Below are 26,122 nucleotides of genomic sequence, written 5' to 3'. Positions count from 1 at the left end.
CAACAAACGATACAAAAAAGAAAAAAAACGAATCAACTATACACAGGAGACGAGGAGGCTTAGGGATATAAAATAGATGGGAATGAATGGCGGTTGTATTATTTCTTATTCCCCTTTTCTTCTACTTCTTCTTCCTGTTCTTTTTCCCTTTCTCTTGTATTTCTATATATTCTCTTCTATTTTTCTTCTTCTTCTTCTTCCCCTATTCGATTCTCTGGTCGGACTATTTTTTTCCTCTTCAAATTTTTTATATTTTTCTTCTATTCCCTATCTGTCTGTCTTTCTGTCTTTTTGCTCTGACGTTTTCTCTCGAATTACGCGTGCCTTGTTATGTACATTATAGATCATCGAGGGAAAGCTACAGAGATACACTTGTACCATTAGAAACACACGCATTGCAAGGGAAGATAAAAAATACCGGGGGGGTAGTTGGGAGTCGAGGAACATATTGATTGCATGGGTTTCTTTGTCTTCTACTTGCACTGCACTGCACCTTGGAGGCGTTGGCGGAGGAGGTTGGATTGAACCATTTTCGATTTCTCTACGGGGTTGGATGGTTTTTTTCTTGCAAGAACTGCCTACATGCCGTACCGCTCGAGGACGAATTACGATTGATAACGAATGTATTCCTAGATAGATGTGGGATGTGCGTGTTGGGTTTGTGGTGGATATGACAATAGAGAATACACTACAAAATGTTATGGATTTTATTTTTAAACCCGTTATGAAATGTACTATGTACTGAGAAATTACAAACTTGATAAAGTCGTTCATAATTAATTATAAGGATAAGCACATATTGCATCGGTTTGTTCGTGTATCTAGATTGCAAGTCTTGGCTCGGTTTACTCGGAGGTAAGCACTGATGTTATTGGAGTCCCCATGTTATTCGAGGGGCTGGGTAAAACCTTCGCTTGCATGTGATCGGACGGATGAATGAATACCTAAGGTACCAATGTTAATGTACAAACGCATCGAAATGCGTAGATGATTCTACACTACGGGCGCTGGCAGGTATCTAATTCCGGATGTTTAAGCGGCAATCCGATCCTTGGAATGGCTTGAACTCCTTTTAACTATGTATATCTTATGTTTTTATTATTGTTGTAAAAATGCGGGTGCAATAGGAGAAGTTGAGGTGTAAGATAAGGCGCAATTGAAATTATGATTCCTTCAAGATATTGTCATTGAGATTCATTGGCAGTTCGTCTCGATATTGATGCGATGATAACGCAATATGTATGTATCCAGTAGCTAGCAAGTTTAAAAAGGTGGAGCTAGTCTCACTATGACAGCTTATGGTTGCTACTATATACGGGTACGGGTACTAGGACCTGGCAATCCTTAATAAATCCCTAGCAAAATCGATAGATTAGACTTTTATCTGACTTTATTAGGCTAGACGACTAATTATTACTTACATTTGCTGCGGGTCGGTGCTAAAGCTCGAGACATGAGTAAGAAGCTCTCGTTCCACGCCTTTTCTCTTCCATCATCTTCAAGGCAGCCTTAGATAAATTACCTCTTCAATCTTTCTCCTAACTATTTATTGAATTATTTCCATCGACATCCCCCGTATCGCTTATCCCTATAGGTTTATCGGCAGGTCATCGACAATGGGAACCTTTCTGTTCAAATGGTAAGTAAGCGCAAGCGACGACGAGACACCTCTCCTTCGTCTCGACCCACGTCTGTATATCCACCATAAACTGCTGGCGACCACATGCTGGCGACCCGAGCTCTTCACCGTTCTGTTTCTTTCAGCTTTTCCCAACATCCCAACAATCGCATCCCCCATGAAAACTGATGTAGAACTCGGCTGATATCGTTTCTTTTCTGATGCGATAGGGAGCATCCTGCCTCCGAGGTCTACGTGACCGGCACGTTCGACGATTGGAAGAAGACAGAGAAGCTGGAAAAAGTTGGCGGGCACTTCGAGAAGGCGGTGGCACTTAAAGATGCATCAGCTAAGATATATTATAAGGTTCGTCGCATCTCATCCCGTCCGACACTAGTTATTTTCAATTGTTTAATCTACCCATGCTTCTTTTTCCCTTCATTTATATTCCTTACTTGGGTGTCATTCCCGCGTCGATCGGAAGAGCACAAGGTTGTTCTCTAGGTCGCAAGATGAGTGGTCGGCTTTGCGCAACGATTAAATGCTTGCGGCATGGGATAATATAATGCCAAATATCTACGCGCATTCTATGAGCTAAAGATATAACATTCAATCCCTCCCGGAGCGTATTTGATTAGTCTGGCTGGTCAGCTCCGCTCATGCTGGCTCGATGCATTGTTATGTATTGGCTATTGGAGTTTGAATCCGCTGGATCCCTCCCCCTCCCCGCCCTCGTGCGTGTGCGGCCGATGCAAAACATTTACTCCGTGAACCACGTATGACGCAAGGCGACTACGAATGCGACAAAATAAGGCGGGCTCGACTCTGATAGGTCAATTGTATTGGAGTGATCTATTCCAACCACGGATCTGGCTATAGTGCTGCTGCTATGCTGCCGCTATGCTGCCGCTATGCTGCCATGGGCAATTGATGGATACAGCACGACAAGCATTTACAAGCTTTCGTTACGGCCGCCTTCGCTATTGTTAAATTTCGAAGGTCTTGTGACACTATTTATTTGGCCCTAGCCTGAAAATCTAGACGTCATTTATTAAGTGCCCAGGTGCTTAGAAAACTTGCAAGCGCACGGCAGGCATAGGCGACTTGCATTGTGGAACCCCAACAGCGTCATCCTTGAAAGAAGTCGCCCTATCCGGTTGTTTCCCTGAGAAGGGAGCCTTGTCCCTGACGCCTGACGCCTGACGCCTGACGCAGATGCTGTAGGACTCTTAGCTACCTAAGGCAGACTAAGGTTGTTTACAGCTGCCTGTACTTCGGGTCCTGCGGCACCTTGCATTAGGTAGAATTGTCATTGTTGAGCTGTCCCCAACTTCATGCGCAAATTCTCTTTGTTCTTAATTTCTTCCATCTTCTCTTTTTTTCCTCACAGTATTACGCCACCGAAATATACCACGAGGCGCCACTTAACCTCTAATTTTACCTATACATCTTGACTCTGAGCTGACCATTTAACCTTGCGTTACAGTTTGTCGTCGACGGCAACTGGGTCACCGACCACACCGCACCGAAAGAAATTGACGAGAGCGGTAACGAGAACAATATCCTAACCCCTGATCGTATTGTTAAAGAAGCGCCTGCAACCGCTGCCATCATGAACACTGTTACGCCGGACTCTACAACCGCTGCTTTGGCCGCAGCTGTGCCACTGGAGAAGAAGAATGAGGAGGTGCCAGGCACTTTCCCCGAGACCCCCTCTGCGGGACTCGACGGGGCCGGCGATTTTGGAGTAAACCCCCTGCCGGCTGCTGCCGGCGCCGTTAACCCTATCAAGCTTGCTCCGGGCGAGAAGATCCCCCAGGGTCTCACTGCCAATGGCACTACCGACCAAGTTAAGCTCGATCCCGAGTCGTACGAGAAGAGCGACACCATTCCAGGTAAGCTTCACTATTGCTTCAGTCCCAATTTGAATCCAGTGTCTAATTCTCGAAGGTGGCTTGCCCCTTACCCTGAACTCTGCCGCACCGTTGTCTACAACTGCTGTTTTGGCGGGGAGCGTACCCCTCGAGCCAAAGGTTCCTGAGGCAGTAAAAGAGAGCCAGGAGAAAGCACACGTTGGTCCCGGAGCCAGTGGCATCGCAGAGGAGGTCAAGGAGAAAGCTGAGGTCGAGAGCGAGCTTCTGGACAAGGTGAAGGAAGCGCCCACTACGTCTGAAGGTACTGCTGGCAAAGGCACTGAGAAGACGGAGGACGTCGTTACTCCCGGCGAGGCCGCTGCATCTGTTGCGGCTGCGGCTACTGCTGTTGGCGCCGCTGCAGTCGTTGGTGCTGTTGCTGCCAAGGACATCGCTGTTGAGAAGGCTACAGTAGCTCAAACCTCTGCTATCGAAGCAGCCGCGAATCTACCCGACTCGGCCAAGGAACAACTTCCAGAGTCTGTTCAAAATGCCATTGGAACCACGAAGAAGGAGGAGACCCGCGAGGAAGTCTCCCCTGAGGTGCCTGCTGAGGTCAAGGAATCTATTATCGAAGCTGGAAAAGACCCGGAAGCCGCTGCAAACACGGAAGCAGTCGAGGACAAGAAGGCCGTCGAAGCCGAGTTGTTAAAGGAGGTCAAAGCCGTTGACGCAGAAGCTGCCGGCAACTCTTCAGAGATTAGAATACCACCAGCTTCGGAATCAGCTATCGCCAACGGTGCCAACGGTGCCAACGGCCACCAGGAAACTGTAAAGCCTGTTGAAATCAAGCGAGTGCCAACCAACACTGAGCCCACCGCCCCGGCTACCCTAGCTGTTCCCGAAACTACGGCTCAGCCGACTGAGGTGACCAGCCCTACCAGTAGCGCCAAGCCAGCTAACGGCGCTGCAACTGAGAAGAAAAAGAAGAGCAGGCTCAGCTCCATCTTCGGCAAGGTTAAAAGCAAGCTGTCTGGCAAATAAACGCTAATGGTTTGTTCTTTGCTTTGATTATTATTTCGACACTATTGTCAACCTCTTCATTTCATTTGAAGCTTATGATTCCCCATCTTGCGTCGACTCGCTACGACAGGTGCCGATAGGGCAATAGTCACTGTCAGGCACTTCCTTGTACATTAAACTCGCCCACTCAGCATTCCTCAACCGTTTACCTAGATAATACGTTACTCTCCCGGTTTATGAAAGGGCCTTGTGCTGTTTTGGATGGTGCGGGGTGGTTGGCCTCCTTTTTTATTCAACTCAATTTTTCTTGCTGGTAGCTCTTATTACGTTCCGATGAGCCATGTCGAACTTGACGGCGTTCCGTCTTGTCTTTCTCGTCCTGCGTTGCTTCACGATTGATGCAGTTTTGCTTTCCAACATGATCAAGTCAAGTTTAGGCTGTTGAGGGGTTGATGAAAATCCAGGGTCGCGAGATGCAGTGATGGAAGTCTGATTGGTGGCAGTTGTGCATTAACGTCCAGTCAGGAAAGAGACTGGATTATATGGTTGGTTGGACAATCAGATAGGATACAGACTGGAGGTAGTTGGGATACGTAGAAAAAGCGGCATAATAAACAAGTATCTTACGGAGCCGGCTAAAACTTTTTCTTCGCGCACATATGGTTTGTGATTTCGGGAAAGGAGGTTTTACTCTACTGTTCTGTTTTGGACTGAGAGTTATGTACTACGTATTGTCGCCTTTAAATCCCGCTATGAATGGTTAGGTTAGGTAGTTCTAAGCAATTATGTACCTTTTTTAAGAGGCATTTACCTAATCTCAAGTGTTAGGACGACAAGTGGTGATATACATGTGCAGATTGTAAGTGAGAGATTGGTTGCATATCTCTGGCATATATGTTGGTAATAGAATTAATTAGGATCTCAAAAATGTACACGTTACTTACTGTCCGTGAGATTTAGTACTATGCATAGAGGGGGTTTACAGAAAGCGATTGTTTAATCGTTGTTCTGGTAACAAATATATAACAATCTTTATATGCGCAACTTGGAAAGATACAAGGATTATATAATATAGTTAATGTATGGTGGACTATAAAGTAGCGCTAACTGCACAGGCAGGTGGCGGGTTTCGGCAGCGTCGTCCCACGTTGAAAGACATCGAATCGTCACTAAGGATTTCGCCCCGCCGGTGACTCCTTCCACTCTTTTCCTTCTCAAACCTCCGGGGTCCGTCCAGTCTGGACCCCTCGAATTGCGAATTGCCGACCAACTACCAATCGAAACAACTCTTATCTTGATTGATGAGAGAATCTTTAGATCCTCGTCACTAAACCAAGCTCTCTATCTTAAATTTATTGATAATTTATTTCCTTTTTCTTTTGTTCTTCTAGCGGAATTAGTAGTAGTCTTTGCATGACGTCGCCAGACGTTAATCTTCAGCTCTTTGCGCCGTGTTTGCCATCCTCGATAGGACGAGCTTGGCCTCAACAGCTATCAACACCATGAGCTCTGGCCAGTCAAACCTGGGAGGCAAATCCCTCTCTTCTCCGACGCCCTATACTCCAAACTCCCAACCTATCTCGGTTCCCGCGCCCAGCTTCGAAACCAATTCTCGCCGTTCCGGTCTGTCGAGCCCGTCGTTCCCGAATTCAGCTCCGAGGAAGGGACAAGGGTCGAGGAAACAGCACCGGAATCAGCGAAGGCCGCTGAATGAGGATGATGCCATGGCAGAGCTCGTAAGTAGACACCGCGAACTGATTGTATACCTAATATACAATGTATAGTACTATGTAGTTATAGGTAGCTAACCCATCGAGATAGAGGGCCGTCAGAAACACTTCGAGCCGTCGAGGCCAAACTTCCATCACCCATCTCCTAAACTACTCCGCCCCAACGCGTAATCATCACGAATATCCTAGATCGAGTCGTAGACATGCTACCTGGGGCCCCGGTTCTGGCTACCATGTCGTTGATAAGGCAAGGTGCGTTGATTTCACCCCGCGAGTCATTAGTGGGTTTGGGTTATACTTACAAATGTCTTCAGGTTTGTTCATGCCAATTATCGGTTTGTAGTTTCACCCACTGGGGACTACTCTTCCCAGGCCGCGGATGCCGACAAGTATCTCGAGTGGTCCGACGTATTACAAATCATAGCTTCCGCCGAATCCCAAACCACAGCATGTCCAATCTGCCTGTCGGATCCCGTAGCCCCTCGCATGGCGCACTGCGGCCACATATTCTGCTTGCCGTGCCTATTGCGATTCATGAATTCAACCAACGACGACGAGCCGAGCCCCCGGAAAGAAGCGAGATGGAAGAAATGTCCTATATGTGAGGACTCGTTCCGGCTTTCCGAAGTCAAGCCAGTGCGTTTCTATGCCGGCCAGGAAAACCCTTTGCCGAGACCAGGGGAAGATGTCGTACTGAGATTAATGGTACGAGACTCGGGCTCTACTTTGGCCTTGCCAAACGAGGGAGGCCAGGATGTCGTCAATTTGGGGGAGGATATCCCATGGCATTTTGCGGCAAACGTTATGGATTACGCCAGAGTGATGAAAGGGACGAACGACTACGTAGTAGGGCAGTATGAAAGGGAGATGACTGATTTACGGGATCAGGCACTAGCGGACGAGATGCAATTTGGTCAAGAAGACGGAGGTTGGACGCAACGAGCTGTTAAAGCCATCAACACAGCCGTGGACAAGATTCGCGATGAGCCGAGCGAAGAGTTATTACAGCCAGGCAATACTTTGAAAGCAAAGCAACCAGCCAGTCAGAAGTTTTATTTCTACACAGCGCCTCCACACCTATATTTGTCACCTCTCGATATTCGAATTTTTAAAACCAAGTTCGGGGATTTCTCAAACTTCCCCTCCACACTACTCCCGCGTGTCGATCATATAACTACCGGCCACGTGGTGGATGACGCTCTAAGAAAGCGGGTCAGGTACCTGGGACATCTTCCTCACGGCTGCGTTGTAAGTTTCCTGGAGTGTGATTGGACGGATATAGTTCCTACGGACGTTCTGGAGACGTTTTCGGACGACCTAGAGCGTCGACGTAAGTCACATCAGGACAAGGCGGCTCAGGAGGAGCGCGAAAGATTACAGGCAGAACGCTTAGAAGCCTCTGCTATCGGACGTAGCGCCAGGCGACACTTTGATCAAACCAACCAGGACAAGTTCGAGCCGACTCCTACTATGAACTCGGAAGACTTCCAGCCGCTTGGTGCCGTTGAAGGTACGTCCCCGCCAAACCCCCGACCGGGGTTCAGCCAGCTCGCAGACATGTCGACTAGTCCGTCAACATCGAAGACGGTATGGGGAACCCGAGCGATTCCCGCCTCGCCCCAATTGGGACCCGTGCCCGAGCGCGAGCGCGATGTTAATGACGGCTGGTTAAAAGACGATCAATTTCTCGATGCTGCTGAAATAGCAATGCAGATGGAAGCTCTAAGCATCGAACCTACGCATGCCGGACCGAGCAACGGACCTAATAGTGGTTCGAACAGCAAGAAGAAGAAGAAACAGAAGATCACATTGATGAGCACTGGCGGCCGTCGCGGCGGCTAACAGTTTGCTGTCGATTTCAATGAAACTGTATGCTTTTTGATTATTCTATAACTAGGTAGGTTTGGCAGCAATGGGCTATTCGTATGCGGGATTGTTTTCTTAAAGTGTTGCTGCGTTCTGCATTAGAACGGGACTCACTTTCTTACTATAGGTAAAGAGCGAGGCGATATCGGCTATGGCCGGTAGACATGGGGGGTATGGGAGAAGTCGAAGCGACGGAATTCTCTACTATACTCAATATAACTCTTGAAGCTATGTCGTAATAAGTAGCAAGACGTATTTGAACGCGGTAGTGATTCTATTACTTGAACGAGGCGTTGAGCACCTGAGTTGGCTTAAACCTTGCCATCCTAATACAGGTGGTGACACGGGAAGAGGAAGAGATACGATAAGAACTGTGAAGTTACTCTTATCTATTATGAATTGTGACCCCGCTATCATTATCTATCATTAGATTCTCATCTCGATCTTGAGTTTTAACATCTATCTTACATGTAATTATGAATATAAGCACCTACATACATATACCCAGAATACTGTGAATAAATACTACGTAGTCTAAACTAAACACCAGCGCAACCGTCCGGTAGCTACCTATACTCGTTCTCCATGGCCAGGGCCGAATCCAAAATGATGAAGACTTGTTTACCACCCCCTATCCACATCAACCCACCCCTACTCAACTCGGCAAACCCGTGGGCGACGACGCAAGAGGACCTACGGGCTTTGTTCGATTGTCCGTCTACAGGCGCCGTGACGACTCGGACGGCGCTGCTGCGCGGGTTTGCGCATGATTCGGCGAGGCATCGGTATGCGTTTTTTGATGCGGGGATATATGCTGTTGGTACTACTTCCGGCTCTGGCACTGTGCCTAGTGAATCGACTGGGGATAAGAGCGTGGGTGTAGGTGTAGGTGTAGGTGTAGGTGTAAGTGCGAACGCTAGCTTGAATAATATGGGGTATAGCCCCGTGCCGCTGGATGAGTATTTGGGGTTCATTGAGGCGATAGTAACGGGGAATAGGAATAGGGAAAAGGAGAAGGAGAAGGGGAGGGAGAAGGGGAAAGCGATAGAGAAATTGTTCATCGTGTCGGTTACCGGGACGCCTGAAGACGTCGCGGAGTGCTACAAGCGGATCGTGGCGCTGGGGGCGAAAATCGGCGCGCCGCTTGCGATGGAGATTAATCTCAGCTGTCCGAATATCCCCGGCGCACCACCGCCGGCGTACTCCGCCGAGGGGTTGATATCGTATCTGCATGCCGTGGCGCGGACTGCGACGGAAGAAGGATCGAGATGCAGAGAGCCGGTGCCGTGGGGCGTCAAGACTCCGCCGTATACGCACGCTGGTCAGTTCGATATGTTGGTAGACGCGCTCAGGGGAGAGTTACTTGGTCCGGGGGGGCCTTGCCCGGCGAGCTTTGTTGCGGCGACGAATACGCTGGGTTCGTGTCTGCTGCTTGATGGGGGGAATGGGCCGGCGTTGGGGGGTGAGATGGGTGGGATAGGGGGGATGGCGGGGGCGCCTTGTAAGACGTCTTTTTTTTCTTTGTTGTGGTTCTATTTTACCCTTTCCCTTTCCCTTTTACAAGGAGAGCGTTTCCTCTGTCAGAAGATTCCTGGTTGAGCTCATTGAGGAGTTGTCTAACCTACTGAGGAGATATATGACTGTGATGATGCTAATTCCTCGTTGTACCCAGTACATCCCCTGGCGTTAGGTAACGTGGCGACGCTCCGACGGATGTTTGATGCGTTTCCGGAGACGTCGCATGTGCAGATAATAGGGGTCGGTGGTGTTGAGGACGCGGCGGGGTATAGGCGGATGAGAGATGTAGGGGCGGCGGTTGTCGGTGTAGGGACTGCGCTTGGGAGGAAGGGGGTTGAGGTCTTTGGTGAAATCGAGGATGGGTTGAGGTCGTTATCAGGGGATGGGGAGGGAGCTGTGTGGTGAGATTGGAGTGGACTATCTATCTAGTTGGTGATTTGTCTATAGGAGCTATGATGAGGGTGATAGCACGGATATAGTCTCATGACCCAGTAAGTTATAGCCAGCACTCTAGACAGTCAATTACATTGAAATAGCGCACCTCGTCACAATCTTATTTCATAAGTACCTTCAATAAAAAAGGGACAGGCTTTCTCAAAGGACAGAGATTTGATTGTCTTGATAGACATTAAGACATATAGTGTATTCCATATAACGCCTAAATTAAATGAAACGGTATGTCGAATACATCATGGCATCTAGGGTAAAAATCCAAATACAAAAAGGGGGCATCGCAGTGTACATTAACTCCCTGATATATCCCTTTCTCAACAGCTCTTCGAATACATGCTATTCATCCGACCGCGAAACATCCTAACACAGCGAAGAACATCGTAATATATTCTCCTCAAGGCAGCAACGAGGTATCCCTCGCCGCTGATCCCACCCGCAGTATATATATAGAAAGTCCAAGCGAGTGCGAGCCTTACATAAAATACGCGACGACGCCGGCAAGAACGGCTAGTCTGCCCCCGGCGTGGACTACCCTCTCGCCGGCGCTGTTGCCGCTCTGGATGAGTCCGGTGGCTGCGGGGGAGCTCGCGGTAGCAGTGACGTCGGCGGTCTTTACACCACCGCCCTCGCTGGTCGTGGTCGTCTCCGAGGACGAAGTAGACGTGATGCTGCGGCTGACGGTGCGGTTGCCGGAGGTGGTGGCGTATAAGCTGGCGTTCATACTGTGGTTTGGGGTGTTAGTAGTGGGGGATATATGTAGGTATTGTTGCGAGAAGGTGAGAAAGGGGTTGAACTTCGTCTTTTTACTGCTCACTTTAAAGAGTAGATAAGGGGAATGTGTTTGACTCACCAGTAGAGATCCTTCTGTTGTTGGTAGCTTGCTTCCCGGCTGTCGTTGGGACAGTTGTTGAAGCAGCTATCACGATAGAATCAGCAATTTTTGTAACTTAGGTAGTTATATAGAATCTGGCATAATAAGGGGCTCCGTACGTCATGATGGCGATGTACTTATCGCACAAGCACATATAGTCGGTCGATTCGCAAAGACTGACATAGCTCTCGGTCGTGAAGAGACAAGTATCGAGAATATTCTGAGCCTCGCAAGCCGTCGTGGTAGTAGTAGACGAGGAAGAACTATCTGTCGTCTGAGCACCCACCGAAGCGGCGGCGGCAGCGAGGAACGCAACTCGGAATAGAACAGCTTTCATGGTGTTGAAGATGACAGTTGAAGACTGAGTAGGTACCTATGTTATCTCACGGCAACTGACAGAATGCGAAGACGAGACGAGACAAGAGTGGCCGTTTTCACAATAGACACTTAGACACTTAGACACTATACTCTCCAGATTACTTGCAAGTTTTGTGAAAACGGAAGAAAAGGGGCGTCGCCTAGGCGGAACTATAAGTCGCCCTCCTTCGGACTCAGATATCTCGGCAAAGGGACGGGCACGACGTCTCATGTTGACGCGTCCGAAGGCCGAAGGGGCGATACTTCGGCGGTGCATGGCCCCCTCGTCTCTTCTCGAGCAGAGTTCTGCCCGGCGGGTAGGGGCTCAATATGAATGATCTCGATTCCGGGAGCCTGGCCCCTCGTACGCCGTGTAAAGTTCGGATGAGTACTATAAGGTTGTGTGTAGGTAGGTAGCTAAGCATAGAGCCTAAGTTGAAGGCCTCACATGTAAGTTTTGTGGTGGGAAGTAAGGTATTGGGGGTGCTTCGGCGAAAGGACAGGATCGTCGAACTTAGGAGAGATTCGAGTTAGTTAGTGTTTTTGTCTACGTTTATCTCAGCATTGCTGCTGTTGGCCCTGTTTTTGAAATAACCTTAAGAGAACTATATGTAGTGATCGGACGCATTGCTGAATAGATGGGAGAATTAAGGTTAACATCTTGATAATAGACTTGATATTGACAAGTAACAAGGGGTATCTCATACAGGTAAACATGGGATGGCGGACAACTTTGAAGCCACGAGACTAGAACCTCGGCAATGCGCCCTCGCCCCCCTCGAATATTCATAATGAAAAAAATAAAGTTCCCGGCGCACACCTATAACCTTAGTTCCCTGACACCACCGACGTCCGAACTTGAAGACGATAGGCCACCGCATACAACCAACCAACCAACCAACCAACCAACCAACCAACCAACCAACCAACCATCTAAACCAGCGAGAGCCTCGCCTCCAGCGCCGCATTGCGCATCTCCAGCTCCCTAACACGCCCGCGCAGCTCCTCCGTCTGCTCCGACGCCTCGACAGAAAACTCATCCACAATCTTAACAAAGCGCCAGAGCCTCAACATGACGATCAGCGACGCAATCTCCTCCGCCGTGTTATGCTCGAGCAGGTCGACCGCGAAGCCCACGACGATAACGAAGGCGTCGAAGCAGTGCAGCTTGCTCGAGAAGTACCTGTTTGGGCGAAAACAACGTGCGATTAGACCTAGGTAATACACAAGGAGAAATTTCTTTTTTTTGTGTTTCGTTTCCCCGGACGGGCCCAACTCACCGCCAACCACCAGCAACCAACTCCAGCAGCAGCTCGACCAGGAACACGCAGCTCAAGCTCAGCGAGAAGACGGTCAGCGCGTTCCTCGTCGGCGCCACCCACGCGTCGTGCTCTACGCCGATCTCGCACGTGATCAGCGCGATGAAGATATCGCTCAGGATGCCCGCGACGTCGAGGACGATGAGGACCAGAACGAGCCAGTGTTTGGTGCGCGAGTTCATGAGGCGCGATATCGCCGCTTGGGTCCGACGGTAGGCCGGTTTCAAATTCGAGTTCACCAGCGGCGCCTCATTGTGGTGGTAAGTCTGGTTCTCATATCGGATATCACTGGGATCTTGGTCTGGACCTATTTGACTTGTTGGCTTGTGATGATAACTCTTTATTTAAGTGTGAGTGTGGATGTGAATGCTAACTTGGAAGTTTACGTGACTCTTGTTATGCTCATGGAATGACCCGAGACTTGAGTAGATCTGACATCATGGCCTAGATACCTGGGAATAGACTCACCAAGAAGGGGAGCGTTATCACCCATGACTTGTACTACTATCAGTTGCTAGGAAGTCTTTCAAACTAAGAACATCAAAAGCAAATGCGTAGAAGGAAGCTTAGTAATAGTTGCGGTGTTTATAATAGAGTTAAACTGTAATCTCAGGTGTAAGTCAGACGGATGTAACCAACCGGATATACTTCGGCAATCAAACCCCTGAAATCCACCTTCTTCGAATATCCCCTCTAATTCGTTTGATGAGCAAGGAAGTCTCGCAAAATACTCAAAAAGTCAAGCATGGTTTCCGTAGGTATGGACTAACCATTTTACCCGAGACCTCATAACATTGATAAGAAGCATACAACTTACACAACTTAATGTTAAACTGGAACAAATGACTTCCTTTTGTAGAGCTAGGCAAATCCCAATTGCATTTCTCAAGAGGTGGGCGTAAACGCTCCCACTGCGTAAACCATGCGAATGCGAATGCGAATGTATATAGCCCGCGGTATCTTATGTACAGTACGTCACTCCTCGACAAAAGAGAAAGGTGATCTAGCGCCGCGCCGTCGGGTCTCGGCCGAAGAAGCCGGAGCCGGAGCCGGAGCCGGATGATCTCGCCGTTCCCATTCATTACCGTCTCTCCATCTCTAACCCTCTAGTTTACTTCCTGTACCACATCCTCGTAATCTTGGTGTTCCGCATCTTGCGCTGGAGCTGGAAGATACCGTACATGAGGGCCTCGCTGGTGGGTGGGCAGCCGGGGACGTAGACGTCGACGGGAACGACGCGGTCGCAGCCGCGCACGACGCTGTAGCTGTAGTGGTAGTAGCCGCCGCCGTTGGCGCAGCTACCCATGCTGACGACCCAGCGCGGCTCCGGCATCTGATCGTACACTTGTCGTAGCGCCGGCGCCATCTTGTTGGTCAGTGTACCTGCTACGATCATAATATCCGACTGTCGTGGTGACGCTCGGAAGATAATTCCTAGCCTGTCCTGGTCGTATCGCGGTGCCGACACGTGCATCATTTCCACAGCGCAGCACGCAAGTCCGAACGTCATCGGCCAGAAGGACGATTGCCGCGCCCAGTTGGCGATCTGGTCGAGTGTGGTCCTGAGGTGGCAAGTTAGTTTTAGTTCCCGTAGTACCCATAGTTTCCCTTTCGCCTCTCAATCGATTCCGATAGGAAAGGAAGGCGAAAATATGACGTACAGGGTATATTGGATTACGCCTTTCTTGGGTTCTTCGCTGGCGAGAGGGATTTCTCTGCGCGGACGGTGGGCGAGGCCCGTAGAGCCGTGGGGGGTCACGGACGTAGCATCGTTCTTAGAGGTGGTCGAGATGGAGGCGAGGGACTGTAAGGGTACGATACGAGGTGTCGGCTTCGCTGAATATGAATGTTAATATACTGCGAGTGGATATATCTTTCGAAAGAGGGACGGACCTCTTAGAGCCAAGGTGGCTGCTCTTCGCGACGAAGACAGCATCATTTCTATCACGGATTGATACCGTATGATGCTTATCTGATATGGGTAGGAAGTTGTAGGTTGAGTGGAGAGGGTTCTTAGAGAGGGTTCTTAGAGAGGGTTCTTAGAGAGGAAGAGATGGTAGAAAGTCGGCTCTGGCGTCAATCCATCGACTGCATCTAAAGATTGCGGACCTTCCGTCAATTGACGTTAACTATAAATTACGTTTTTGCCGCTTCGCTAATCAGGAAATGCTTCAATCCGACTGGCCGAAGCTGATCGGACATGGCATATTCCGCTCCGAAGTACCCCACATTGTGTATCCGGGTACGTAAATGAGCTTTTGGCGGCTGCTGACAGCTGTGGAGGTAGGAAATAAAATACAACTAGGTATTAAATCCGCATACTAAATCAATCAACCTCTAGAATTAAATATTGATAAGTGTTGTCTAAAGGTTGTGATATTCACATAATGTAATAAATCGGAGAATATCTAGCATCATACTAGCTAAATAAATAATTTGAAAGCTCACTCTTTACCTCTTCATATACTCTTCTCGTATAGAGGCCAATATGACCGTCAACATTACTGATGCTCAATCCTAGAAGAGGCATCAAGCTCCCGAATAAGCTGAATAAGGGATAAGTTAACTATGGCTGGAAGCGTCAACATGATATAAAGCCTTAAGTTGCTAAGCATTGCTATTCCTTACCTGCTGATCCCTTAGTATGCACATTGTATGTTAACCTCGTCATACATCCCAAACCCCGCTACACCATCTTCACAAGCTTCATGCCACCAAACGCGAGCTTCCGGGCAGGTCGCCATAAGTGCTTCTTACCGTCAAAGTATACATACGCAAATCCCAAAGCAAGACCCGTGAGATGCGCGCCGTGTCCGAAATGTAAGTACGGAAATCCGATGAACAACCCGTACAACTCAAATAGTACAAGAGCCGTCATGAAGTTCTCAACGGTATAGCTCCCAGGAATGAACATAATGCCGAGCCGCGCATTCGGGTGCAGTGTGGCCCATGCTCCTAGCACTGCAACAAGAGTCAATAAATATATCTTGGATAGACAGTGACCCCCATGCTCTAAGATGTAGTGATGAAGTAGAGAAATGACACGAGAAGTTACTTACTAGCCAAAACCACGCCGCTAGCTCCCAGACCCGGACTGAGACGGTTGAACTTGTAAGTTCGGGTAGGCAAGATAGTCGCGAATTGGGACCCTAGCGACGAGAATATCCCGGCCGAGAGATAGAAAGCCGCGAAGTGACTGCCGTTTCCCTCGAAGACGTGGGACCGCGCAACCTCGGGCCCCATCTGGAGCAAGGCGAGGGTATTAATCCCGGCGTGGAGTAGACCGGCGTGGCCGAACATAGACGTCAGGAGCGTGTAGTTAGGGCTAAAACAAGGCGTGTGCGCAAAGTACTGCATAAACGCCCCCGGAGCAAGAGAGCTCGCTCCGACAAGACCGATGTTGAGAGCCGAGAATCCCATGATTAATTTCTCCGCGTCGCTGTGCCCCGCGAGCATCTCGCCGATCTGGCCCGGCAGATGCCATTTCGACGGCTGAGGCTTGCGGAACGAGGAGTACACGGTATGGCCGCGACGCTTGGCGTCCTCTAGGGCTTCATACGAAGCGACGCTTCCGTCTTTGAAAAGCCCTCTCCTCTTGGCGTTCTGGACGTCTCGACGGACGTCGTACGCAGCGCATCCGAGAAAGATGGTGGCTGTGGCCGCAAAGGCCCATAGTGTCGGCCTAAGGATCGGAACGGCCGGGAGCCCCCCTCCCGGAATGTAGGACCCGGTTCTAAGGGTGCGCTTTGATGGACCGGCCCCGGATAGACGATTAGGTGTAGGTAATAGTGCAATTCTTCTAAGCTGGGTGCGCAACATTGTTAGGGGCCTTAGGTGCTGCACTGCCTATCTAGATATCTAGGGGATAGCGGCCATTAACAAGCCAAATTTGGGGTTAGGATTCCCGAGTTTGGTGTTCATTTGGAGAGTAGAGAAATGTTGCGTGATGATGGTTGTATGTGCAAAGTATGGGTACTTACCGTTAGGTTGTGATATTTAAGGAATGTTAGGTGGCAGTTGTCTGCCAGCTGAAAGCAATTATTGGCTTCACCCCTTTAAACCTAGTACCAGGTACCTATCACTACTTACTTTAAGGGACATATTGGTTTCCCTGTTTTACGTAAGGACTTATCTATTTTAAATATAATATAGCGCCTAACGTATCCCCTATTATTGACTGATCTTCCAACAACTCAGGCTTATTAATATCAGCAAGTGCTAATTCTATGCCACGGGACCTAAAAATGACCTTGAATAACCCCAATACCTCATTGTCTAAACTCCTCTAATTTCTTCCGCTGTCTACCCTCGCTGTCAAAGTTAGCAGGATCCAGCCAAGCCTCGAGCGCTTTCTTAACACCGGGCCACTCGTCATCAATAATAGAATACCACGCAGTATCTCTATTGCGGCCCTTGGCGATCAAGTGCTTCCTGAAGAGTCCTTCGTATGTGAATCCGAGGCGCAGAGCCGCTCTGCTACTTGGCGCGTTGAGCGAATTGCACTTCCATTCGTACCTTCGGTATCCTAGGTCCTCGAATGCGTGGCGTAGCATCAGGTACTGGGTTGTGAAGAGTTAGTGATCACTTACTTAATCAGTTCTCGTGGATTTAGCCTGTAGAGGAATAGACTAGATGCTACCTACCATAGCCTCGGTAGCAGCAGGTGTGCGCTGTAGCTGCGACGAGTACATAAGGTGACCGACTTCGATAGAGCGGTGTCCCGGATCGATACGTAAATAACTGGCTATACCAACGACCCTACCGCTCTCCTCGTCATTTCCTGCCTCGGCAGCCTTGTCATTTGATAGAATGGCATAGAAGATCGGATCCTGGCTGGCCTCCTTAGCCTTTAGACTAGAGCGGTACTCGGCGATGTCGTCGTACGGCCCTTCAAACATGTAGTCCCAGAGATGTGCGTTTTCGGGACCCGATATATGTGGGTATAGCGGATCGGCATGGGCCGCGGACAGCCCGACTAGCGTCACATATCGGCCGACTAATCTGGTGTCTCGGGACGGACGTTGAGCTGAGGTATCATTGACGATCTCCCCGAGTGGGTTTGGGGCACGACTTGCCATGGTTGTAGGTGTGCGGGGAAAAGGTTATGTGTTTAGCATGTGGTTGAAATTTGACTCGGTAAAAGTATGTGAATATATGCAAATTGCTCATCCGGGGTGAGCGAATAGAATGAGTCAATTGCGTTACCGGATGTTTCTTGCATTGCAGCAATCCCTTAACCTAATCGAGCTAGATATATTTATTAAATAGCTATTATGGTAGGCGCCAAGCGAATTACTAAGATATACCTACATGTAGGTAGTTTATAAAAGATGAACAATGTCGATTATGAAGCCAAGTACAAATATTGTCCGCGTCTTGGCCGTTTCACGGGACGGACCGACACAACCTTATTTAAATATAAATATAGATATAAATATAATACCTATGTGATATATTATTCTTAATTACTTGACTATACTCATTTATACTTTATAGCTGTAGTATATCTATGTCATCTTATAACATGCCAAACGAGTAGCCATATCACCATGATGCAACGTTAATGTTTCGTATACAATGAAATATTATGAAGAGACTAGGTACCAGTACAACATCTTCAAGCAAACTTTTGAATATCGCTCGTTTCGACTCCATGCGCCCCTACTACAATAGCGTATTGGTGTAAGTGAATCCTCAAATAGAAATCACTGGTTCACAACTACCCGCCCCCCAAGTCCTCCCATACCTCAAATTATAGATGACCCTGCTTGGCTATTCAAAACATTCATGTAGTCACCATCTTGCTCGGTGCGTGACTTGCCCAAGTTTCCAGTACCCTAAGCACTGCAGGCCGCATTGCAGTCGGCGTCGTAGGTACAGGTACCCTTCCCTTGGGATCCTAGGTCGCACATATTGGCATAGATCATTGCACCGCTCGAGTCTTGACATTTAACCTAAATCAGACAACAGTTAGCATATACACGTCTTTTATATCCATCGCTATAGTGCTAGGGCCTACCATAATCCCGTCAGGAGTACAGCCTGTCGTGGACCCGTCGCAAGGGTAATGAATCTGGCCAGCCCAGCACGGCTTCCTCGTTACTGTAGAGCCAGGTTTTGGTAGCGCTGATGTCGTCGCTAAAGGGAAAGCGATAGAGAGGAAGAATAAGGCGTAGTTCTTAAACATCATCTTTGCTACTTGTTAACGTAAGCCGCTTTCTCGAGTAGGTATCAAGTTCTAATCAGATCGTTTCGTTTGGTTCGGCCGCTCGATGAAACAATCAGTCAAGAGTCCAACGTCGAGGCCAAGCTTCACCACTTATACTTCCCCCCCCTTCTGCACACAACGTGACTACGATGGCTCCGTGGACAGATTGCGGACGCAATTGTATTACGGGTAAGGATATAGACTGCTGATCATTTAATTTAACCGTTACAGAATCTTCTACATGACGGCGAAAAAAATGGTTATCATTCAGCCTGTGAGAACTACTACAGTATGACAGTTACCCAAAATAGCTGGTGGTGGTGCCAATACCCGGTGCCTATTCGAGAATAAGATCAGCCGTGGCAGGGCTATGCTATGCAGCAGCTGTAAGGGACCGTCGATTGCAGGGGTTGCTTGGCTTATGACATCTATATGTAGGTATCATTTAGAGCCAATTAAATTGGTATGTTCTAGAATGGGAGACGTAGTTGGGGAATCATGTCGTCCTACCTATTGAGCACATGGTTAGATGGGATAAGGTATACATACACCTTATAGCATTCTGAGCTCATTCAATTTACAATGTAACATCAGACAATTTGGTTGAGTTAAAACCCCACAATCACAAAACTCCAGACCCATGTCTTTTCATACCCCTTTTTATTCGAATGTGTGAGGTGCCACGCCTCAAGTCTTTTTCGGATGGCGTCGGACCGCTACGATGGACTGTGGTAACTTGCAAGGGCAACTCTCAAGTTTACGTTACTATGAGATGAAAAGACGAGTAAAGTGACTAGGATATGGGAGAAGGGTTGTTTTAACTCATTGGCTTGCTAATCGGAGAATTTCGGTGAATGATACCTTTCTATCGTTTTGCGTCTCAAGTGGCCGATAGTTACTCTAATAAATAGGTAGTTAGCACCTGTATAAATGCTATAAATCATTTTTATCTCACGTACTTTTAAGAATCCCTGTTTAGAGTAGGATACTGGTCGCTTAACAGGTATATAGCATATAAGGTAGTACGAATAGTCACTCTCAACGTTACGGTATGGTATACACAGACACTTACCTACCTTGATGCATACTAGTTTGGCAGTATTATACCATAAAGATGTGTATGGATAATGGATATAGAAAGGTAATTTTTTTGGACGTGCTATTGAAGTAACTACGGATATAAGGCATTGGAAATAGTTGGTAACATACCTAGAGTGGAAGGTTATCTTAGGTAGTTTAAGTATAATCAAGTGATTATAATCAACTTTCCTAGATACACATTTTAGAATAGGAAAAAAGTATAAGCATTGAGGCAATCCTCAGGTTTATGCCGTACGTGGCGTGGCCTCTCGTAGAAATTTCTAAACCTATAAAGGTTTTTGCTACTCTTGTTCATCTTGTTCAAAGGCATAGAGTTACGTAGTAAATTATGTCAACTACTCGCTAGCCTCTGGATGGAGGTTATCAAATAATTTCGTTAGAGAATATTAGAGCCATAGTTTGATTAAACTACAGCTATTAAAAGCGTTGGCTCCCAACCGAGTTGGTAATAGTGGCCTGCCGACAAGACAGAAGTTTCGAACATGGAATTGCGGCTCAAAAATGACTGCTGAACAATGGCCTGATGCATGTTTATGTTGGTGAAAGAGGATCTAAGTATTTGGCTCCATGACAAAGTTCCTAGGATGAAATGATTGTCAGATGTAACCCTTGATGAACGTCATATATAGAGTGAATGTCAGAATAGATAAAATTAAGCCATTAAAACCTACCTTCTACCCTCTTACGAGGGCGCTGCGCGCCTCTTATATACTCAATCCTAGTAGATCTACCCCTGAATCTACCCCTAACCCACTTATACCCTGACAGTGATAAAGAGATTGTTCTACTGGAGTTCTAAAACAATCAATTGTAGCTATAACAGGTGATTACCTATGTAGCTGGATTGATAAAATCAGCTATATTGTAGACAAACGATGGTAAACAGCAGGTGTGTTCAGTCAACTTTATTGGTATATATGGATGGATAGATCGTAGCTTTGCTTTTAAAAATATCCAAGAAACACAGTCATCTCACATTATCACATACAACTGATAACAGGATAACTATCAAGTAATCTGGTAAGACAAATACTGGAAGAAATAACCAGAAACTTACTTGCACATTTCACCATTCTTTTCAAGAAAAATGCCTCCTCGTAAAGAAGTGGGCGAGGGGCCGATTCCGAGACACCTTTGGCCGGTTGAGCCTCCCGTCAGTCCCGGAACACGTGAGGCTCGTCGCCAAGCAAGGCGCGACCTAATGGAAGGGCGTAAGATGAGAAAAATCAAAGCCACGATGGATTTCCTTATAAAGCAAGGGGAGACCGGTCTTGACGCGCTGGCCTTGATGACAGATTCCGAAAAGAGACAAGAAGGAAAAGACCTGGAGTTGGTAAACAGAGTAGCAAGAGAGATGGGTATCGGACCACTCCCGCCAGGCTACGTATATATATCAAAACTTCCACCACTTGAACCGTATAAGCTGCCTGCCAAGACAGGGCCCGTCCGAACGGATTCCAAGCGGCAGGAAAAAAGAGTGGATTTTGTACAGCCAAAGCAAAATACTCGCGTACGGCCGCCGGTGTCGCCTCCACCTCCACCTCGAGCAAAGCCACCAAGAACAGTAGAAGCAAGGCTAGAAGCGCTGCAACTGGCGCCACAGGAGCCAGAACCCAGTAAGTCAGGTCTTGAAACCCGAGAGCAACAGCGTGAATTCCTAGTGGAGACGCTGAGACAACGACATCTCGCTAAGAAGGCCGATAGAAAGCGACAGTGGGAGCTGGGGGGAAGATATGGACATCCTCTCTTTCCTCGTGGCAGACCATACCCTTCGAAGGGAGAGGAACAGCGTATAACAGTTTGGGAAAAGCGTATGCAGCGACATGCGGAGCGAGCGCTGCGCCGTCGAAAAGGACTTGAACAAATCGATCAGGATGAGAGCAGAGGAAGAAATGATAGGAGAAGTGGATCGTTTTCTGGTAGAGGGAATGGCAGCGAAGATGAGCCTATACATTCTCCTGTACGTGATTACACTCCCCCGCCAACTCCTCGCCCATTTCCACTTGATCCTCCAGGTCCTCCGGGTCCTCCCTCGGACCCCTCTTCGTCATCGCCATCGCCCAAGTCACCCGTGCCGCCATTGCCACCTTCACCGTCATCGTCTTCCTCCTCGAACAAAACCATACACAGTCTGGTCCCGCATATTTTCCCAAACTTAAACCGGCCCGAGATCTCGGGGCTCCCTATGGAGATTCTTCTGGGGATAGTTGAACTCATGCATCCTTCCTCGCGCATCAGACTAGCCCTTGCCATTCCCCGTGTCTTCCAGTCGCCCAGCTTCATAAATATATTCACCCTCGATGCGGCGCGCCAGATGCGAGATTTCCGTGCCTATGAACCACCCCGCAGGTGGCACGGAGGCGAGCCGCCAGAGAACATCCCACTCCTTCAGACGGCGATTTATCGTACTTACTGCGATGCAGACGTGATCAGCCGTATCCTCGACGGGTATGCCGCTGTTGCGGGGGATGTTATCAACGATATTTATATGTTTAGAGGTTTCCGTCCGCCGCTCGTCGCCGCCACTTATGCCCTGAGGCCAGATCTACTCCGCGTACTTTTTGAAAGGGGCGCTGATCCAAACATACGCTGGCCGTTCCTCTTCCCGAGCCCGGGGCCAACTGATAGGCAACGAATAAATCGCTGCACAATATTCTTAGAGTCTCATAGAGAATGCCAGCCACCGGCCGGACTCCGTAGGACATCTAGGAGATTCTTTCCCTGCCCAGATCTTTATGCCCATGCTCTTCATGTGTATGACAGAAGACGAGCTGCTGCAATAAACCCTAGAAGAGCCCCTGAGCGTGGAGATACAAGACTCCGTGACCAGATGAATCGAGCCGAAGAAACAGTTTCAATTGTGCTGTTTCAACGAGGGCTACATCGGTTCGACCAGATGACCACATATGACATTCCCCCAGAAATCAATCAGTTGGTCGAAAGGGGTCTTTACGGAATCATTGGGGATCTAGCTGATGCAATGATACGCGAAACTCAAGACAACGACCCTAACCGACGGCAGGCACTCAACCTGCTCCTTGAGAGAGTTGCTCAAAGCGGTAATATTTCCGAGGAAGATTATGAGGTGGAAAATGTTTTGCAAGGTAACATAGATGAATCTATTCACCTGGAAAATATGGACCGTCGAGATAACCTGTTGCGTCGCTTGGTCGCGAGCGGTGCCAGAATTGCACCTAACGATGCACCTGAAATTGCCCAAAGCAACGGGAACAGCATGCTAGTTATCTTAAGAGCAATCGCACAAATCAACCCCGACGAAAACAACGAGGTATTCCGTGCTCTTGTTGATGCGAGGGTAACCGAGTATGAGGTGGAATTCATCACTCAGCTAATTCATATGATAAGAGGCCGTAGAGATGATCTAGCCCGGTTACTCTACGCGGCGATCCGAGACGGTGCTCATGAACTTTATAACGAGCTTATTGATACACACTCCGCAGGGGCCTGTCGACAAGCTTTGCTTATTGCAATTGAGCGTAACAATGTCAACCTCCTTGACCGCCTTATGAGATTGCCCTACAACGGGAATATCCTCGGCAACGGCACTCCTCCTAACAACGGGCATGCCTTATCTGTTTACCCTATTGCTGAGGATGTTTATGACCGCATGGATCATATCGCGGTCCAAGGACGTAGCATCCTGGAAGGCGCGTTGGTCATGCGTAACTTTGATGCAGCCCTTTTCCTTATTGATAACGGCTTCCCGACGACAATCGACAACAATGTGATGGAGCGAGTCCAGAGAGGCCTTGATGAGCTTAGGGGCACTATAGAACCGATGACTGCCACGGCTTTAGAGGAAGCTGGCGAGCCTCCACTTGATTCCCGACGCATATTGCCAATCTATAACGGAAGACCCGAAGACAAGGAGGCACAAATAAGATTTCGAGCGACCGTCGCAACGTTCGAGACGGTTGCGAGTCGACTCAAATCTGCCAGCGAAAACGTCATTAATAAGTTTAATTCATTATCTATGAACGATGGTCTTGATGTTCATATGGCGATTGTGGGTGCTGGGCCGCGCGGCACCAGCGTTCTAGAGCGTATGTGCGCGTCTGTACCGGATATCCTCCTCCCGGACGTTCATCTTACAATTCATATGATCGATCCGTTCCCGCCGGGAGCTGGCAGCGTCTGGCGTACGGACCAGCCGGCGCAGCTAATAATGAATACCATCACATCGCAGATGACCCTGTACACCGACCAGAGTGTGACCTGTTCTGGACCGATACGCCCAGGGCAGGACTTATATACCTGGCAGATGCATGCAACTGGGGAACCACGGTTAGGTCCTAACGACTGCGCAACCCGTGCTCTGTATGGCCACTACTTAAGATGGGCCTTTGATCAAATACAAGTTCACGACAAAGACAAGGTAAATATTGTGGTGCACACTGCCCGCGCGGTCAGCCTCGATGACGAATCAGATGGGCGCCAGGTCCTTACCCTTTCCACTGGTGATTCACTATCCGGCCTTTCTGCTGTAGTCCTTGCCCAGGGACACCTGCCACTGATCCCAAGCCCACGTCAGCAACAGCTCACTACATATGCTGAACAGAACGGTCTGTGTTACATACCACCGGCGAAGCCGGCAGATGTTGACCTCTCTCCCATCAATCCTAATCAACCGGTCCTCCTGCGCGGTCTTGGTCTCTCTTTCTTTGATTACGTATCCCTGCTTACTGAGGGCCGCGGCGGCCGCTTCGAACGTACAACCTCTGGCTATCGATATATTCCCTCAGGAAGAGAGCCGCGAATATATGCTGGCTCACGCCGCGGCATCCCATACGTTGCCCGCGGCGACAACCAAAAACCGCCCTTCGAGCGCCATACTCCACTTGTACTCACCGACGAGATAATCGCTATGCTCCGTGAGCAGGCCGAGTCCGGTAACCCACCGGATTTCCAGGAAGAAGTATGGCCTCTTGTTGCGAAGGAGGTAGAAACGGTGTACTATGAGACTATGTTGGGAGCGAACAATCCAGAGCGCCTTAACTTCCGAGCCGAGTTCCTCAGTACCCAACCAGGCGGCGCTGAAGAAATCCGGGTTCTTGACAAGTTCAACATCCCCAAGGCGGATCGCTGGTCCTGGGAGTTCATGTCACGACCGTACGATAATGAGTATGCCTTCACATCGGCCGAAACCTGGCAAAACTGGCTGCTGCATTATTTAGACGAGGATGTCCGGCAGGCTGCGCTTGGGAACATCGAGAGCCCTCAGAAGGCGGCCATTGATGTACTGCGTGATTTGCGCAACGAGCTGCGCCTAGTCGTGAACCACGGAGGAATTTCAGGTACCTCGCGCCGGGATCAATTCGACTCTATATTTTCGTCGCTTAATGCCCACCTTTCTATCGGTCCGCCGAGAATACGCATTGAGCAGTTGATTGCGCTAATTAAAGCGAACATAGTAACTGTTATCGGCCCCGAGTTGGAGGTGCACTCTAGAAACGGGGTATGGCTCGCGAAATCCCCCGAGATCCCGGGCTCGAGAGTGCGTGTAACCGGCCTCATAGAGGCGCGTGTACCGGAACCGAGCTTAAAGCAAACTGCCGATGAGCTTCTTAGAGACTTGTTGGACAGGGGACAATGCCGCCCTCACACCATTGGCGATTACGAGACTGGAGGTGTAGACGTAACGCCCAATCCGTGCCATCTAATCAACAATAATGGCGTCCCACATCCAAGGCGGTTCGTTGTCGGTGTCCCTACGGAGGGCGTACACTGGGTGACTGCGATTGGGGTTAGACCAGGTACAAATTCAGTCTCGCTTTTAGAGACTGACGCCGTCGCGCGGGCCGCACTTATGGCAAGTGTAAATACAACCAACAACCCGAGACCCAAATCATGATTCGGACAGCTGTATTACGGACACTAGGGCTACTTGAGAGATTCCCTTAGAGGGAAAAATTGAGATTGTTTATTGGATAATAGGTAGGTACATAATCAAGATAATAATTAACAAAGCAAGAGTTAAACATTAATAAAAAGTTGAGTTTGGTTAAGATGGAACGTTCTGATTGATTGTGTCCATTTCGTAGATGACTAATATAACTCGGATTATTGCACTCCTCCACCCGGAGGCCTCAAATCGGGTATTTTCCTAAAAACGGGGTAGCTTCCCCTGCTTCCGTCCGTGCCGGGTGTCGTGCTGATAAGCTTTAGGAGATTAGCGATAAGACGA

The 26,122-nt window shown here is 48.7% G+C and overlaps 10 protein-coding genes across 10 annotated transcripts; 4 read left to right on the top strand and 6 right to left on the bottom strand.

The window, feature by feature from the left end:
• Nucleotides 1-1,616: 1,616 nt before the first annotated feature.
• F4817DRAFT_313027 (carbohydrate-binding module family 48 protein) lies at nucleotides 1,617-4,515 on the top strand (the record flags this gene model as incomplete). Its single annotated transcript, XM_049300190.1, has 4 exons — nucleotides 1,617-1,639; nucleotides 1,849-1,984; nucleotides 3,105-3,513; nucleotides 3,569-4,515. The coding sequence occupies 4 exons, from the start codon at nucleotides 1,617-1,619 to the stop codon at nucleotides 4,513-4,515; spliced, it is 1,515 nt and encodes a 504-aa protein (XP_049161900.1).
• A 1,122-nt stretch (nucleotides 4,516-5,637) lies between these two features.
• On the top strand, nucleotides 5,638-8,371 carry F4817DRAFT_280506 (uncharacterized protein). The gene is made up of 3 exons (XM_049299542.1): nucleotides 5,638-6,230; nucleotides 6,316-6,476; nucleotides 6,539-8,371. The coding sequence occupies exons 1-3, from the start codon at nucleotides 5,997-5,999 to the stop codon at nucleotides 8,064-8,066; spliced, it is 1,923 nt and encodes a 640-aa protein (XP_049161899.1). The 5' UTR covers nucleotides 5,638-5,996; the 3' UTR covers nucleotides 8,067-8,371.
• On the top strand, nucleotides 8,372-10,159 carry F4817DRAFT_280507 (dihydroorotate dehydrogenase). Its single transcript, XM_049299543.1, has 2 exons — nucleotides 8,372-9,591; nucleotides 9,763-10,159. The coding sequence occupies exons 1-2, from the start codon at nucleotides 8,676-8,678 to the stop codon at nucleotides 10,011-10,013; spliced, it is 1,167 nt and encodes a 388-aa protein (XP_049161898.1). The 5' UTR covers nucleotides 8,372-8,675; the 3' UTR covers nucleotides 10,014-10,159.
• A 212-nt stretch (nucleotides 10,160-10,371) lies between these two features.
• On the bottom strand, nucleotides 10,372-11,629 carry F4817DRAFT_328445 (uncharacterized protein). Its single transcript, XM_049302162.1, has 3 exons — nucleotides 11,052-11,629; nucleotides 10,912-10,977; nucleotides 10,372-10,783 (listed from the first exon to the last, which is right to left on the bottom strand). Exons 1-3 carry the CDS (start codon nucleotides 11,267-11,269, stop codon nucleotides 10,534-10,536), a joined length of 534 nt encoding a protein of 177 aa, XP_049161897.1. The 5' UTR covers nucleotides 11,270-11,629; the 3' UTR covers nucleotides 10,372-10,533.
• A 313-nt stretch (nucleotides 11,630-11,942) lies between these two features.
• On the bottom strand, nucleotides 11,943-13,522 carry F4817DRAFT_328444 (uncharacterized protein). The gene is made up of 4 exons (XM_049302161.1): nucleotides 13,426-13,522; nucleotides 13,077-13,209; nucleotides 12,570-12,915; nucleotides 11,943-12,472 (listed from the first exon to the last, which is right to left on the bottom strand). Exons 2-4 carry the CDS (start codon nucleotides 13,099-13,101, stop codon nucleotides 12,223-12,225), a joined length of 621 nt encoding a protein of 206 aa, XP_049161896.1. The 5' UTR covers nucleotides 13,102-13,209; nucleotides 13,426-13,522; the 3' UTR covers nucleotides 11,943-12,222.
• Nucleotides 13,523-14,726, bottom strand: F4817DRAFT_328437 (mitochondrial NADH-ubiquinone oxidoreductase 20 kd subunit). The gene is given in 4 exon segments (XM_049302160.1): nucleotides 13,523-14,170; nucleotides 14,270-14,444; nucleotides 14,502-14,643; nucleotides 14,657-14,726. The coding sequence occupies 3 exon segments, from the start codon at nucleotides 14,545-14,547 to the stop codon at nucleotides 13,720-13,722; spliced, it is 672 nt and encodes a 223-aa protein (XP_049161895.1). The 5' UTR covers nucleotides 14,548-14,643; nucleotides 14,657-14,726; the 3' UTR covers nucleotides 13,523-13,719.
• F4817DRAFT_328434 (uncharacterized protein) lies at nucleotides 14,727-16,563 on the bottom strand. Its single transcript, XM_049302159.1, has 2 exons — nucleotides 15,668-16,563; nucleotides 14,727-15,569 (listed from the first exon to the last, which is right to left on the bottom strand). Exons 1-2 carry the CDS (start codon nucleotides 16,425-16,427, stop codon nucleotides 15,295-15,297), a joined length of 1,035 nt encoding a protein of 344 aa, XP_049161894.1. The 5' UTR covers nucleotides 16,428-16,563; the 3' UTR covers nucleotides 14,727-15,294.
• F4817DRAFT_328432 (acetyltransferase) lies at nucleotides 16,564-17,908 on the bottom strand. The gene is made up of 2 exons (XM_049302158.1): nucleotides 17,252-17,908; nucleotides 16,564-17,167 (listed from the first exon to the last, which is right to left on the bottom strand). Exons 1-2 carry the CDS (start codon nucleotides 17,684-17,686, stop codon nucleotides 16,877-16,879), a joined length of 726 nt encoding a protein of 241 aa, XP_049161893.1. The 5' UTR covers nucleotides 17,687-17,908; the 3' UTR covers nucleotides 16,564-16,876.
• Nucleotides 17,909-18,207: 299 nt separating this feature from the next.
• F4817DRAFT_328431 (uncharacterized protein) lies at nucleotides 18,208-19,242 on the bottom strand. The gene is made up of 2 exons (XM_049302157.1): nucleotides 18,628-19,242; nucleotides 18,208-18,562 (listed from the first exon to the last, which is right to left on the bottom strand). Exons 1-2 carry the CDS (start codon nucleotides 18,796-18,798, stop codon nucleotides 18,446-18,448), a joined length of 288 nt encoding a protein of 95 aa, XP_049161892.1. The 5' UTR covers nucleotides 18,799-19,242; the 3' UTR covers nucleotides 18,208-18,445.
• A 1,282-nt stretch (nucleotides 19,243-20,524) lies between these two features.
• On the top strand, nucleotides 20,525-25,951 carry F4817DRAFT_280366 (FAD-NAD(P)-binding-domain-containing protein). The gene has a single exon (XM_049299541.1). The coding sequence runs from the start codon at nucleotides 21,005-21,007 to the stop codon at nucleotides 25,787-25,789; it is 4,785 nt and encodes a 1,594-aa protein (XP_049161891.1). The 5' UTR covers nucleotides 20,525-21,004; the 3' UTR covers nucleotides 25,790-25,951.
• The last annotated feature ends 171 nt before the right edge of the window (nucleotides 25,952-26,122 follow it).

The sequence above is a fragment of the Daldinia loculata genome (assembly GCF_022478755.1).
Source record: "Daldinia loculata strain CBS 113971 unplaced genomic scaffold F4817scaffold_8, whole genome shotgun sequence".
In the NCBI taxonomy this organism is placed as follows: domain Eukaryota; kingdom Fungi; phylum Ascomycota; class Sordariomycetes; order Xylariales; family Hypoxylaceae; genus Daldinia; species Daldinia loculata.
This window is presented reverse-complemented; position numbering and strand designations above follow the sequence as displayed.